The sequence below is a fragment of the Apaloderma vittatum genome, unplaced genomic scaffold (assembly GCF_000703405.1).
Source record: "Apaloderma vittatum isolate BGI_N311 unplaced genomic scaffold, ASM70340v1 scaffold23000, whole genome shotgun sequence".
Taxonomy (NCBI): Eukaryota; Metazoa; Chordata; class Aves; order Trogoniformes; family Trogonidae; genus Apaloderma; species Apaloderma vittatum.
Genome location: NW_009696565.1, coordinates 21271 through 35919, shown reverse-complemented (window position 1 = coordinate 35919; position 14649 = coordinate 21271). Strand labels below are relative to the sequence as shown.

The window sequence follows — 14649 nt, the reverse complement described above, 5'->3', positions numbered from 1 at the left end:
GATTTTCTAGGGGATACCGCTTATTTTAAGCTATTTTTAAGCATCTCACTTAGGTGGTCTGAATTGCCCCCTTTGTTGATAATAAAAAGAATTTAGGCTCCTCCCTTTGGTTCTCTGGAATACACCTAAATTAGATGCTAAGAATAGCCTAAAGTAGATGGTATGAGTTCTCTCCTTCCCACTTTCAAGAAATTTCTTCCAGAAATATTCATCAGCCTTAAACACATGGTGTCATCTCACTTAAAATTGTGGCTTCAGGGCAGTGAGACTGCCAGGTAGAAGCTAAAACTCCTGTGACTTCCCTTCTTGATACACATATTTGGAAGTACAAGGGCACCTCAAATACGTTCGTATCCTCTATGTGGCTTTCTTCTGGAAATCAGGAAAGTGGCAAACACAATGACAAACAATCCCAGGATACTCAGGCCCACTGCGATGGGAGCTGCTTTGCTGTTTTTATCAGGAAAACATTCTTCTTCTGAAAATAAAAGGAAATCAGAGGATGTAGTATAACAGAACAGCATACTCTTAGACTATACATCTGTGTTCCAGAGAAGTTAGCAAATGCAAGCCAGGCCACTGACATAAATGGAATATTTATCCAAGCAATGATGACAGGATCAGTCTCAAATTCACAATACAAGTGTAGCCCTAGGAGTAATGGCAAGATCTGAGAATGATCACTAATGTGTTACCCCAGAACTGGGTTATACCTCTATCTTTGATCTATAGGAATGGTCCTTCCTTGGGCTCCAGGGAAAGAAAGACCTCTAGCACGATGCTTTGAGTGGCACCCAAGTAGCAAACTGTCCTCTGAGTAGGGTATCTTGATCAGTTAAACCCCACAGCGTATCCCAGCTCAGCACTGAATCCAGTTTATACCCAGGTAGGAGGGAGATCCAGCACCCTCCACCTCTTTCACTCCCTGTGACTATTCCAAGACAGATTTCAAGAGTGCTCTAAGGCAAAAGCCTCTGTTGTTATTGTTGAATTCTGATGACTCTGCTGACAGAGGCTGTATCTTGGGCTTTTCCCCAATTGGAATCCTTTTGCCAAAGGTGAGCAGTTAGTCCTGGGGGCATGTGGAGTGGGTGCTACCATGTCAGTGCTTCAGAGCCTCTACAGAGCTCTCCCCAAGATCTGATCCTCTTCTCCTCTGATCCAGATGGATATTTCATGCGATGCAATGCCACAAAGCCGAAGGCATCAGCATTCTACTAGATGCTGCTTTTTAAAAGCCTTGTCTAGTTAATGGAACCTGCTCTTAAGGAAGTGAGCTGAAAAATATTTGCATTTGAGTATTGCAAGAGCCAGAGATGGTTGGATTGGCCATTTTGCTTTGACAAGACCTGGGGCTATGAACTCTAGGAATTGTTTCTGGTATACTGAAGCACCATTCAGAAGACACTTTTACAGCTTTCCAGATTCAAACAGGCCAAGCTATTGCTACAAAGCTGCTGCAGTCTGTACAAAATTGTAAGGAACTTGAAAACAATGATCATTTTTCTTCTCCTTTTAAGGATAAGTAAATCAAGAGCAACAGAAGTGAAACTACCAGTCTCGAGACGACTGTGGGGAGGAGGCTGGTGATGTGTGTAGAGTTGTTCCTTCACTGGGGATTTTCTTTTTCAAAATCTGCATATGCATATACAGCAGAGGCACCTAAGAGTTTCATAACTATTTCATAGCCCCTGGGAAATTATTTCAGAGGTGGTAGTTGCTTTGTCAATCCTTTGATTAAAAGCAAAACTAATTTAATATTGTGTATGGTATTGATTAGCAGAGATTAGCCTGACCTTGGGGAGAGAGAGAGAGAGAGAGAAAGTTTTTCTAATGTCTGTTTCTGCTAGAGGTGTGGGCTTACCAAAAGCCATAACTGAACCCAGTCATTGGACGAATTTAAATGGGAATGTGGGGACCAGATGGGATCCCGTGACTTGCTCCAGCTCAGTGTTATCCCATGAAAACACTCATCATGAGAATGAGAGCATAGGTTGGATTCTCAATGCATCTTTTAAGAACTGAAAGAAAAGTATGCAAAAAAGAAGTCTATGTCTTAAAAAAGCCCCAAATGTTGGTTTGCATTATGTTCCTTTTAGAATAAGAAAGCCAGCCAAATTGGTGAACTAACAAAAGAAGAATCAGTCAGAGCCAAACCGAGTCAAAAGATAGGTCTAAAGTAAAAAGAAGAATACAGAGGCAATATTTTGTAAACATGCAGAAAGCCAAATGTCAGAGGATGGGAATGTTTTATTGGTGCGTTGGCTGGAGAGCTGACGACCCTATCTGCCCAACTCAGTTCTTGTATGGAAACACCCTGAGAGGAAGTCACAGAAATGTGAAGGTGTACAAACGGAAGGACACCCCAGGGTCCCATCTAATCCACCTCTCTGCTTTTTGTAGGCTTTTTTATGCATCTCATAAGAAATAAAGCACTAGACCGTGAAAGAGTTAGTACTGTAGGACACGGGAGTTTCCTGGTGTACCCAGCAGTCCTGCACCCTGCAGCCTGGCCAGGTCCCGGCTACATCACTGGGCAAGAAACAAAGATGACAACATCTCATCTTCCTGTGAAAGGAACCCCAGGTGCGGGCGTAGGGAAGAAGTTGTGATCAGCCCAAGTACATTCTCCCACTGTGGGCAATCCAGAGACCAGGGGAGCCAGTACTGGTCTGTCCCTGTCTTTTACTAAACTACATGGTTGCCTCTTTGTGGCTGTACTCAAGAAAAAATGAACTGCAGAGATGAGCATCACATTTAATTCTGAAATGGGGAGCACACCAATCATGCTGCTGCTCAGAAGCCCTTTTCATCATGTCTAGACACAACTACTCTGAAAGTATTGTGCTGCATTCACAAATATCCCTTTTTAGTTGGCAACTTTGCTGCTGCAGCTGTGGGACATCATGGTAGTGTCAAGAGCCTTTCAAAATAGCTAAAATCTGACTATACCGAGAAAGTGATCTTGAACTGAACTCTAGATATGAGGAGGTCGGGCGAGGCAATGGTGGCAAACAGATCTGCGCTCGCTCTGGGAGAAAATGGTTGAAGAATAAAATTGTGGCTGCAGAACTGAACATTTTTCAAGAGAAGGTGAAACAGAAGGTACTGAATGCAAGAGGGAAAGATACTTTCCCATCTTCCATAGGGGTTAGCACTGTGTTGAAAATGACACAGAAAAGGGTGAGATTACAGCAGTGGGCAGGTTATATTATCTGGGGACTATCACAAAGCCGTGATTGTGCTGTAGGTGTAACAGGATCACAGCATGTGTCTGCGTATAATCTAGAAGATTATACCTATCAGGCTACCAAGTGCTGACATGCGGATCTCAGAAGGGTGGAAAAGCTATCCTACTTACCTTTTCCAAACTGGTTATTGACAATATCAAACGCCTGCATCTTCATATTGACAATAAGCAGTTGGAAGTTCTTCTCCAAGCTGAAGGTTTGCTTGCTGGCACACTTAAAGGAATTCCCCAGTTTTGTTGTAAACAGCTTCTCCTGTATGGCTGCGTAGTAAAGCATACCTGGAGGCCGTAAAGAGAGAGACAAATGAGAATCCACGCTAACTGCTGGAACCAACATCTTCCCCAGATAAAATGAGGGATCTGCAGTGCTTTGGCAGAGCAGCAGTCTCAGATATGACTAAAGCATGGACATTTTCCCCATAATGTATCAGCTACATTTCTCCTAAAATTTCTGCCTAAAATTTCAGATGCTTCTCCAAATCATATTTTAAAAAACTGAGTCTGCGAGAGGAGGTTAGAATTCTCACAGGAGCAGGATGGTTTGAAGAATCTCAGCCTGGGAACTGTTCTTATTTTTGCCAGACCAAAATTTCAGATACACGTCCTCTTCATACTGGTGTATTTGAAATCTGAATCCAGCCATGCATTTCTGTGATTCAGATACTGTATTCACTTAGTTTGCTTGTTAGCTTGGAAAGACGCATGCAACTGAGCTCGAGTCACAGCATTTTTGTGTGTTTGCAGAGGAAAACTCTGAGGAGTGTTTTGCATCTTAAATTTTGGGTTGAAGATGACTCTATTTTGAAAGAGGTAAAGTTTTTGAGGACAAAAGGAAAATTGAACAATTCTGATGAAACTGCAGCCTGGTCCCTTCTCTTCCATTTTCATGCCATGAGGTTTAGGTGGATGACATGCTGAAAGCCTGATAAAACACATAATTTGCAAAATCCAGTGTTTTAAAGAGATGAAAGCCCATCCCACACCCAGAACACTTTGATATGAAATTGGGACTGTAAATCACTGACCTTCGGAAGATAGCTGTAAGCTGGACTCAATTTTACTGACATAGTATGCCGGAGCTTGCTGCAAAAGAAGATATATTTGCATTCATAATACATCCTGGTATTTGTGAAAGAAATACAGTTCACTACAGGAAAGTGATCACAAAGAATTTCCTGAAGAAACATATTTTAAAGGATCACCTTCAAGCCCCAAGAAGCAGCTTGCTTGGATGTATTGCTTTTTCTTGTCCAGCTCACTTCGTCTAACAGCTAAGAAGTCGGTGTAATGCAGCAATCTCAGCTGCAGCACCAGTTCTGCTCAGTTCAGTGAAACTGGACCACGCAGGTGTCACTCTGCACACACTGTTCAGGCAAGACATTCGTGTGGTACTTGTGGTAACCACAAATAGGAAGAAGTTAAGCAAACGGTATATACTGCATAAACAGACATGTGGTAAGGCCTTTGGATTTTTATTCACCTGTTCTGCTTTCACTGAGACCCCCTACAGCGCTCTCCTGAGAAATCCTGCACTGAATTAATCCGTGCTGACCTGCCGTCTGACTGCTTGCAGGACCTAAGCCAACACCTTTAGAAGTACTCGGGACCCTTGGTGCTGCAGGGCGCTTTATGCATAGATGCTCTTTGTGGGAGCAAACTGCAGAAAGCAGCAGCACTTCATTATTAGTTTGAACGCGGAGAAGTCAGCGACAACTGGAGAGCCTCTCATGCTAGTACCACTCATTTCCTATTTTGTCGAACACCAGCAGTCACTACAAATGAGGAAACAGCAGCCTGGATGTGTAGGGGAGAAATAATTGTTTTTTCCACCCTGCTGACACTGTTAGTTCTAGCTGGCTTTTTTTTCATATGCCTCTAGACTGCTGACATGGGAAACGCCTGGTACGACAGCACTGAGCAAAACTTCCAGCTCAGTATCCTGCCTGCATGTGCCCAAAAAACCTGGTGCAACCTGAACACTGTCCACCCCTGAACTGTGACAGTGCAAGAGCCTGCCCTAGGACCCTTTGGCTGGTAGTATAATGCAAATCTTCACGCAGCAACCCCACTATTAATCTTAATTACAATTGTGAGCACACAGGGACTGAGAAGAGCAGCTGGTGGATAAAAGGCAGCAGACACGAGTGTCTCCTGTGCACCCAGTTTTAATGTTACGCAGTTTAAAAGCTGCTAGGGTGGATTAAGAAAATTTGAAAAAGAAATACGCTAGAGACAAGGTTCTTGGTATTATTCCTGCTTGAGGATGTAAATAGGTCCAATAGTACCGTTTTTTTGGTCGGCAGTGCTGTCTTCTGTTTGGCCACGCCACAAGTTAGTAAGTTTGCTTGGGGAAAACACCTGCTCCTACTGCACATCTTGTGGGTTGGTTACAAAACTTCCTTTTTTCAAGTTCTTTGCAAAAGGCAGCTGCCAGTGGTGAGGACTGAGCCAGCCTCTCACCTCCCACTACCCCACACCAGCACCACAGCCCCAGGGCCTGATCCAGCTCCTCTTTCACTGGTGAAAATCAGAAGTGCCGCCACTGGAGCACTCCTGGTTCCAAGCAGTTAGAGAGGCAAAACACACAAAAATCAGCAAGAGAGTGATTTCTTAATAACTTGAATTTCAAAGAAGCCTAAGCCGAGCCCTGCTATGCTCTTGAGGCTTATCTTTAAGTGAAGGGCAGATTGTCTAATGCTGTGCCAATAACCACCTTTTCCAGGGCAAAACAGGTCAAATACCTCCTAAAGGTTCATATCACTCTCCCTAGTGCTGGTACAAGGTGGGGCTTTCATGGGTACTTGAATCACCAGACTTTTTCTAAGGACCCTTGTAACACAGAAAATGCTCCCCTTGTTGCAGGAAGCATACTTCTAAATCAAACACTCATGATCTGAACTGATCCTTTGTTTTAAAACAGCTCCTTGATTTTTTACCTCACTTTTCCTCTGTAGCTTTTAGAAAACTTTCTGCTATGAACTAAAATCAAGGTGATTATTAATTGAAATCTCTTCTATGCTCAAGCATTAATGACACAGGTTTGGGTATAATTTGCTGTTGCCTCTTGGGCTTTCTATGGAACCGACTGATTAACCATATGTACTTTCCTTAATTCTCACTAATTTGAGCTTGGAGCCAAGCTGTGAGTTTGACATTTTGGCTTGACTAATTGAAGGACACAGATCAGCAGTGATGGCCAGATGCGACAGAGAACTGCTGTGGAGCTCCAGGAAATGGCCTTAATGTATGTTACACTCAGAGTTTGATGGAATCCAGCCTGTGCCATAATCCTGTGCCCATTAATGACTTTATACACAGTATTAACTTCTGTCTTTAGCCCTGCCAGCATCACCACCCAGCCCTTATTAGTTTTCAGATGAATAGTACTGCATGCTGCCTCCCAGAATGTGTACACTGTGTAAATGTCCGAGGAAGCAAGAGCATGGCTGCACCCAGCAATTTTTGCCTGTGGTTGTAAAAGCAGCAGCAGTCCTGGTAGCTCACGTTAGAGTCTCATGCACATGGGATATGGTCCCAGTGGGGAACACGGAATCAATAAATACCATGTCAAAAAGAAAGCTCATTTTCACACTATATAAGCAGAGCCTCTCTCTTGCCCAAGTTTCTGTGTGTACTTATAATTGTCCCTGGTGTGTGGCATTTTAAGGGCACTTATCTAGGATTTTGTTGTTGGAGTTAACTTATTTGGAATTTTCCACTCAGAAATTATATGAAATTAGGCCCCTTCAGCTGTGGGTGGGCCGTGGTTCCTGGGTGCTTACAACTACACAGGCTGCCCTTTGGATTTAACAACCACAGCTGGCTTTTGGCTGGGCAGTTGCGATATTTGGCATTTATGAGAAGTAAATGACTGACCTTACCTGCATTCAGGTGGTTCCTGAGACACCATTTCATAAGAACAACTTGATAGTGTGAGTCAGAGCTCCTGGCACACACACACCGTGTTCCTGCCCAGGGACTCCAGTCCCAACCCATTCCCTCTGTCCCCTCCAATGCGAACAGCAGACCTGGCATTCCCTCCCACTAGACGTTAACCTATGTGAAAATGAGACTTAGGTTTTACCTAAGGCTATTTCTAGACTTTGTGTTGCTAAAGGGGTAGCTCTAACGCTGTTCTCTAGCACTTTCTATCAAAGGATGACAAGGCACTGTACTTACCCTTTATTGCACTTATGAACCTTTTCAAATTGAAAGTTTAAACAGACAAGACCTGATTTAACGTCAAAATTACCCCTGCTCTGACCAGGGGGTTGGACCAGGTGGGCTCAAAAGGTGTTTTCTAACTTCAGTTAATCCATGGTTCTGATTCCAGCCTCTTGGGAAGGACAGGAGCAATACTGCTTTATATACAGGTGGAAACATAGCATAGAGGTGGATGAAATGCCTTTTCCCACAGCACAAGCTGCATCAAAGGTAGCCTAAGTTCCAGCTCCCCAACCCTAAACACTCCTTCCCTCTAAATGCAACAACTACCTTTACAAAGGTGAAGTTTATGAATCCTCCACTGAACGTTATGTTCAGCTCAGACTGCACCGTCCCACAGCTTCCAGAGGTCTGTGTCGCATTGGGGTTGACAGCCATGTACTCCATCTGCTTCTGTGGAGAGAAAGGGCATTGCAGGGCTGCTGGGGAAAAGTTATTGAGAAACATACAGAGATTTATAAATGCTTCCCCCGCCCCCAAACAGGCTCTGTGCGGCTGAATGAAGAGGCCAGTGGTGGTGACAGCTTAATGTCTGTCTGACAGGGTCATTTCCCACTCATAAACCAGCACTAGTGCTTGCCTGGCACACCACTGAGCTGTTCGAGTGCATTAAGCTGGCAAAAAAAAATAGTTTTTTTGTCATTTGGTGAACTGATATGCTTCAGTGCAGGGTCAGATGAGCACCAGTGGTAATTTAAAAAGAGGGAGCAGTGGGAACTCATGCCTGAAGGTGGAGGAAAGATCAAGGCAGAGGCAGGCAGGCGTTAGATTTGCTTCAACATGTGTTGCTCCTTGTATAACCCCAGATTCCTCATTATGTCCTGCACAGTTCATCTCTAGCATCTGCCAAGCCACGCTGTAGTCTGAAGGGAGAGCTCTACAGTGGTGAATAGAGTTTGGCTCCTTCAGTCTCATCTCAGACACCCCTTACTTTTGCAATAGATATCTCACTGTGGTCTGAGGAGGTTGTGAATCATGCTCCCTGCCTGGCTTCTGACAGGATGAGGGATAAAAATTACTTTAACCAATATTCCCATGTTACAAATATTCAGATCCCAAACAATATTCGGATTTGTAACGGGGATGGCTCAAGGCATATGAACTCTAGGGCCTGAGGCTCTAACCCCACATGTTGTATTAACGGAAGCTACAAAATCCTAAATCTGAGACGCATAATCACCATTTTGGGTTTTATGACATCTTTTGTTGAATCACTCACAGTAGATCACTGCTAGGAGTGGCCACCGGCTCCCTGCTCTGATCCAGCCTGGCAGTTCTTGTGATCCTAAAATCTCCATGCTTCAAGCATCAAGACAACCCATCTCTGAATCCAAGTCTGTGAATTGACAATTGCTTGCTTTCCTTGCAACTCACAGCATCAAGCCCTTCATTGAAGCCAATTCAGATTTTAGCTAGCCACCCATTCTGGGAACCACAAAACACTGCAGGCTGACCTGTCCCCCAGTACTGCTACCACATACACCACTGAAGTAAGAAAGCACCTGCACATCCCACTGACATCATCAGACAAGTCAAAGCACAGCAGCTGAGATGCTGTGGCATAGAAAAGGCCTCAGACTGGAAGCACACCACTTAGTTTTATCATGCAAGATAACTTCTGAAAAATTGCATTGAAAGAATAAATCCCAGCTAATGAAGCAACGGGCATTAAAAAGCTCAGCCTTGTAGGGCTTCCACCTCACCGTGTGTGTATTTTGAGCCATCAGCTGCAAACCCATGACTGCTTTGATGCAGGTCTTGTTCCCACTGGAAATGGTGTATGTGCCCGTGGGGATGGGAGAGGGCTGTGGTGCAAGAGTAGGTCTCACTGTCGTTGTAGTAGATGGACTGGTTGTTTGAGTCCCTGGACGAATGGTTGTTGTGTTGGTCATGGCTGTTGGACTTTTAGGTGCTGTTGTTTGATTTCCTGACCCGGTGGTGGGTTTTACAGTTCGTGTGGTTGTGGCTGTAGTAGTTACGGCAGCAGTTGTCATTTGTGTCTTCGGCATTGTGTGTTTTACGGTTGTGTTTGTGGCTGCTGCTGTCACTTCTGTGTTCACGTGTGTTCTGCTGTGCTTGGTTGAGGACAGAAAGTGCCTGGTTGTGTTCTCCCCTGCAGATGTAACCGCTTCCATTGCCTGGGTTGTAGCCTGACCACTTGCAGTTGTGTTGTCTGCTGATGTTGTGGGAGATTTCTGGGTGGTCATTTGTGTGGTGCTTGCTTCTGCCTGGGCTGTCGTGTGATGGGCTGATGCTGTTGTTACCTCATGCTGGTCTGTTGTCTGCATCATTGTTCTGTCGCTTATGGATGCTGTTTTAAGAGAGTCTGTGCTATTAAAATGAACTGTGGTGCCATGGTGGGACGAAGAATAATAAAGTGGCTGAGCAGAAGTAGCTGTGCGGTGGAAAGATATGGTTTTTGTAGACAGTTCGACACCCAGGGCCACTTCAGCAAAGCAGGAGGAAAATGCTGCAAAGAAACATCTAAGTCAGTAGTCTAGAAACCTTTACATTCAACATTTGTCTTGATATCCACAACATAACTGCACTGATTTTGCTATTAAATGGGTGATAGGATTTTTAATTTTCATTTGGCCCCGGTCATGATAGCAGAGTGAAAGCAGACATGCTGCAGGACTATCCATAACTTTTCGTCACACATCTCTGAATATACTCATTGGAGGTGAAGCATGTTGGCTTCCAGCTCCTCACATGCTGCTTTTACTGCTGAAGAAGCCAGAGGATGCCAGAGGTACAAGCAGACCTTGCACAATCCCGAGGGAGCACAAGAATTCGCTTGCAGGCAGTAGTTCAGCAAGATTTGCTAGAGGCAAATTATTAAGGTCTAAGAAAGATGAAGTGGGTGTAACAGGCAAAGGGGTGGTTGGTTACTTCCCAGCAAAGCATTAGGAAAGGGAACATTTTTGTCTGTGAAGGAAATGAGGCGCTGTAATGGTCTTACAGTGATTCACAATAGTTTGGGAAACGGGGAAATTCCAGATATTTATTTATGGCTTTGTTGCAGCCATGCCAGCTTGAAACCTGAAGTTCCTCCTGGGAAGTACCCAAGGGGATGCTCCAAACAGGGAAAGACCAGCCATCTTAGTGATGGGCTTTCAGCAATGAGAAACAAATTTCAAGGTACAGCATCCAAGGGGTGTTTTGGACCACATCTCAAAATAGTCACAGCACCAAAATTACACTTCCATCTTATAACACTTACAGATGAATGTCCCTTGCAGAACTGAAAAGAAAATATCTGCCTCCTAAATGTAAATTACAAAGTGAAGAAAAAAGTGGGAAAAGTACGCTGCAGAACAGATGAAGGTCACAACTCTTCTGTTTGAGTCTTTGTGACTATGCAACAAGACTCTGTAAAGACAAGGTCAAGCTAAAAGAAATCATAAATCACTGATGTATGAATTCCCTGATGTTCACGAAGCTTTGGGTTTAGTTAAGTGCTTTACCGCCTAAATTAGCTGGAGGACAGAGATGATTTCTGGAGACGGAAGGGACCCAAAAGGCCAAGACAGTTCACGTTTCCAGCAGTATGGCTCCACAGAGGACACCACAACACCTTGCCTGAGAAGTTTATTGTATGCTGGTTCTTCCAAAGAAATTCATGTCAAGGGTTTGTGGCAGGCAGATTGCAGAGTTTGGATTTTTATGACTGATTAAGGCCAGAGGCACATTTAGAATGGAAATGGCTGAAATCTCACAAGCTCTTCTTCCTTTTATTTATGTATTTTCACTCAGCATGAACAGATATCTCCAACAATAGCTCAACTCCCAAAATCTCACCATTTTAGCATACTTACAAAAATATCTACTGGGTTTTGAATCAAATTTAAGATAGAAACCAAAGAAATGAGTACAGATGTACAGATCTGAAGCCACACCACAATTTTCCCTCAAAAATAGCTATGCTAGAGAAGAGCAGAAGCGTTGCCTGGGTTTCACCTCTCTGCTGTAGAGAGCATACTTGCCTGCCAGCGTAGCTGTTACTGGCAAAGAAGTGCAACGTGATACAGTTGGAACGTCACAAAAATGACGAGACAGATCACTCTTATTGTGAATTTCACCAGAAAGAGCCTAAAAAATGCCATAATTAATGATAACTTAGTTCATTTTCTCACTCTGCCCTAGACTTTACCATACCTGCTGACAGAACTGAAAAGCAGACAACTTATCTCCTCTGTGTAACAGCGGAAAATCAGAGCAGTTGCCATATACCAATTATATGTAGTTGCAGCCAAGTGTATCAGCACAATAAACCCAAAAAAGATGTTGCAATTTTCACTCTTTTTTTCCCCATGAGTCTGCAAAATACCCCATGTTTAAATTTACATAAGTCTTGAACAGTCAGGAGGACTTCATAGTTTTTGGTTAACAGATTGGTTTCAATTACTGACCAGACAACACTTACCTTACAGACATGGAGGGAAATATTATTTCATTGGCATTTGGATGCCACCCATAGCTTTTAAATGAAACTTTGTTTTCCCCAAAAGGTCACGTCATTCTATTTTTCATGAGAGAAATATTCGGCCTGACACGGTCACTGAGGGGTAAAGTCATAAAGTCTTTGGAGTGGCCCATTGGCTCGTGCTCACCAGATGACCAGAGGGCTCTTCCAGCCTCTCACAGCTCTCCCAAGCATTTTGGAGCTTCTGCCAGGGCATGGTCATGCTGCTAAACCTACTGGCTTGGGTCATCTCAAAAGGCTTTTGGTCACATGAACTCCCAGGGATGGGTAAGGATTGCTCTCCAGTTGCCTCCGAATGGTCTTGGCTCTTGTTGGGTGGCTGTTGGAAGGGGGTTGGGTAGCTCTGCTGTGCAAAGGGGCAGGTGGGCTCATGGGGTACCTGACCTACCACCCAACTAAGGCCTGGAAGGCTTCACCATGGCTGCCTCAGCATTGCAGCGATGCCTCTTAGGGAGCCTGGCACAGCTTGGAAAAGGAGCTGCCTACACGGCTCCCTCCACCACAGCCCCTTTCAGGGCTCTGCCAGCAAAATGGGCCACAGAACAATGAAGAATTGCAGCTCTGCATCCCCCTGTTAGCTCCTTCTTCCTTCTTTTTTTCTTTCCTGTGAAGCCAGCTCCAAACTTTATATAACCAACATTTTGCGTGAGAGATGCATACTCACAAGGATGCATGCAACAGTCCAGAACAAAACTCTCAGAAAAGCAACAGGACAGGTCTCAGAAATTTGCTGGTCCTGGTCTGGACCTGGACCCCCTGTTTTCATGCTTTGGTGACAAGTTTCAGTCAATGCCAGCACAGGAATGTCACTGCTCTGCCCCCAGGCATTATGGTGGGAAGTGAAGCACTTGGTGCCATGATCTGTCTCAGCCTGCCACCCTGTAATGGAGTGGATGAAAAAACTCTTGCTGAGGATTTTTTTTTCCCCTTCTTGTCCAACCACACACCCATGCTGCTCAGCCACCCAGCAGGTTTGTTCTGCTTTATGCTGCCCAGAAGAAATGCTCATGTTTAGCTGACTGATTTTGTGTGGAGTAAAAAAAACATTGTCCAGCTCCTACAATTACTGAAAATGTTCTTGCCAGCTCCAGCTGCTTTGGTTTGAGTCCTTGAGGAACTGGAAAAGCACAAAGATTTTCTGAGAGGTTTTGGTACTGTCACAGGTTCCCTCCAACATAGGAGCAGTTTCCTAAACCTCCAGCGCATCAGACCTTTTTCCCTGTCTTGCACAGAAAGACTTGGCTTTGTGGCCTTAATAAAATATCACAACAAATTATTAAAGGAATGGTCAAAAGTGGATAAGGAGCTGAGGAAACAAGTTCTTTCTGGTCAAAAAGATCCTTGCTGAGCACTGAGTTATTAGTGTTAATTCTCTCAGTCTGATCCTGCTCTCCTTTCATGTATATGTTTTGGGGCTACATTAGCAGACCCTGGCTAGAAAGCAGGTGTGAGAAAGCAGAGCAGACACAGAGGGAGCTGCTTGTGGTCGAGTCCTTGGGCTGTTTCCCTGCTCACTGCACTGGGAGGGGGATGAGTGAGAGGGTTGTTACCTGTGTGATCCCTGTGTGTCAATGGCAAAACACGCTGCAGAAATCCAGCACCCCACCAGCAAGCTCAAATTTTTAGCCATTACACAGATTGAATCATGCTCTGTCCTCCTTCACCTGGCAGGTTTTGTACTGTTTAATGTGACTTAACGTGCTGTGACATGTCCTTGACCAGGCTGGCTCCACAGATTTCCACAGAGCGGCATCAATGATTGAACAGTGCCTTTGATGTGGTTTGTCACTGAGCGAAGCCCCCCAGCCTGCCGTCTCCAAGCCCCCACCTCACTCTCACTTTCCTTATCATCCTCCACATCTTGTGGTGCAGACTAATGAATGGCTCGAGCAAGGCTTCCTTAGTTTTTCTTCTGCTTGTCTTACTCAAGACTTTCAGTCAGTTCCGCTGGCCAGGAAGTTATTTTTTAATTAAGAAAAGCAAGCCCAAAAAAGTCTGCTTCTAATCCTATTTTGAGCTGACTCCATCACACAGTCAGAGTTTATGTCACCACAGAGCACAAGGGAAAATACACAGGAAAACGTTGGGCCAAGTCTATGGTCTGCAATTAAAACTGGTTCTAGTTATTTCCTAGCAGTGGGACCTTACTAAAAGCACCCTTAGTCCTAGCAGCAAAACTGTTTAAAGTTTTCAGTCCATTAGGTGCTGCTTTGGAAAGGACCTGCAAGGAGACAAAGCTAGTCTATCCCATTTTTCTGATAGAAAAAATGGAGGATGTTACTCACCACAGGCAAAGGTTAGCAAGACGAATGGCCGTGCGTTCCTCCCCATGGCCAGCACAGCGGCGGGTTTGAGAGACGCTGCTTCTCACCGTGGAGCAGGTGGAAAGGAAATCAAGGTTTCCCGGGGACTGCAAAGTTTCACTTGATACTGGGAGTGCTCAGTCACATGGCTGGAAAGGAGGTGGGGAGAGACAGGGGAGACCGATGCTTCTCATCTGTAAACTACCGCAGAAGGAAATAAATGATGGTTAGGAAAGAAAGTGAAAACAGAAAAGACTGCTGGGCTAAATGGGGGGAGGACAGGCTCTCACTCTGCAGCTGAGACCTGGGGCTCTGCAAGCCACATGGCTCCATGCATCTCTCTCCGATTTTAATAACCTAGCGCAGACGGCAGCTGGACCCCAGCA

General features: G+C 44.6%; 1 protein-coding gene across 1 annotated transcript; it reads right to left on the bottom strand.

Moving 5' to 3' along the window:
* Nucleotides 1-338: 338 nt before the first annotated feature.
* Nucleotides 339-14291, bottom strand: LOC104278506 (lysosome-associated membrane glycoprotein 3-like). Its single transcript, XM_009875507.1, has 6 exons — nt 14246-14291; nt 9178-9944; nt 7745-7867; nt 4276-4333; nt 3362-3529; nt 339-478 (listed from the first exon to the last, which is right to left on the bottom strand). The coding sequence occupies exons 1-6, from the start codon at nt 14289-14291 to the stop codon at nt 339-341; spliced, it is 1302 nt and encodes a 433-aa protein (XP_009873809.1).
* Between the last annotated feature and the right edge of the window lie 358 nt (nt 14292-14649).

Excerpts from the sequence above, each read along its gene's own strand:
- LOC104278506 (XM_009875507.1), bottom strand. The coding sequence starts at position 14,291 with ATGGGGAGGAACGCACGGCCATTCGTCTTGCTAACCTTTGCCTGTG. Across the intron at positions 9,945-14,245 it reads CTTGCTAACCTTTGCCTGTG|CATTTTCCTCCTGCTTTGCT; the intron begins GTGAGTAACATC and ends GTTTCTTTGCAG. Across the intron at positions 4,334-7,744 it reads TAAACTTCACCTTTGTAAAG|CAAGCTCCGGCATACTATGT; the intron begins GTAGTTGTTGCA and ends CTTCTTTTGCAG.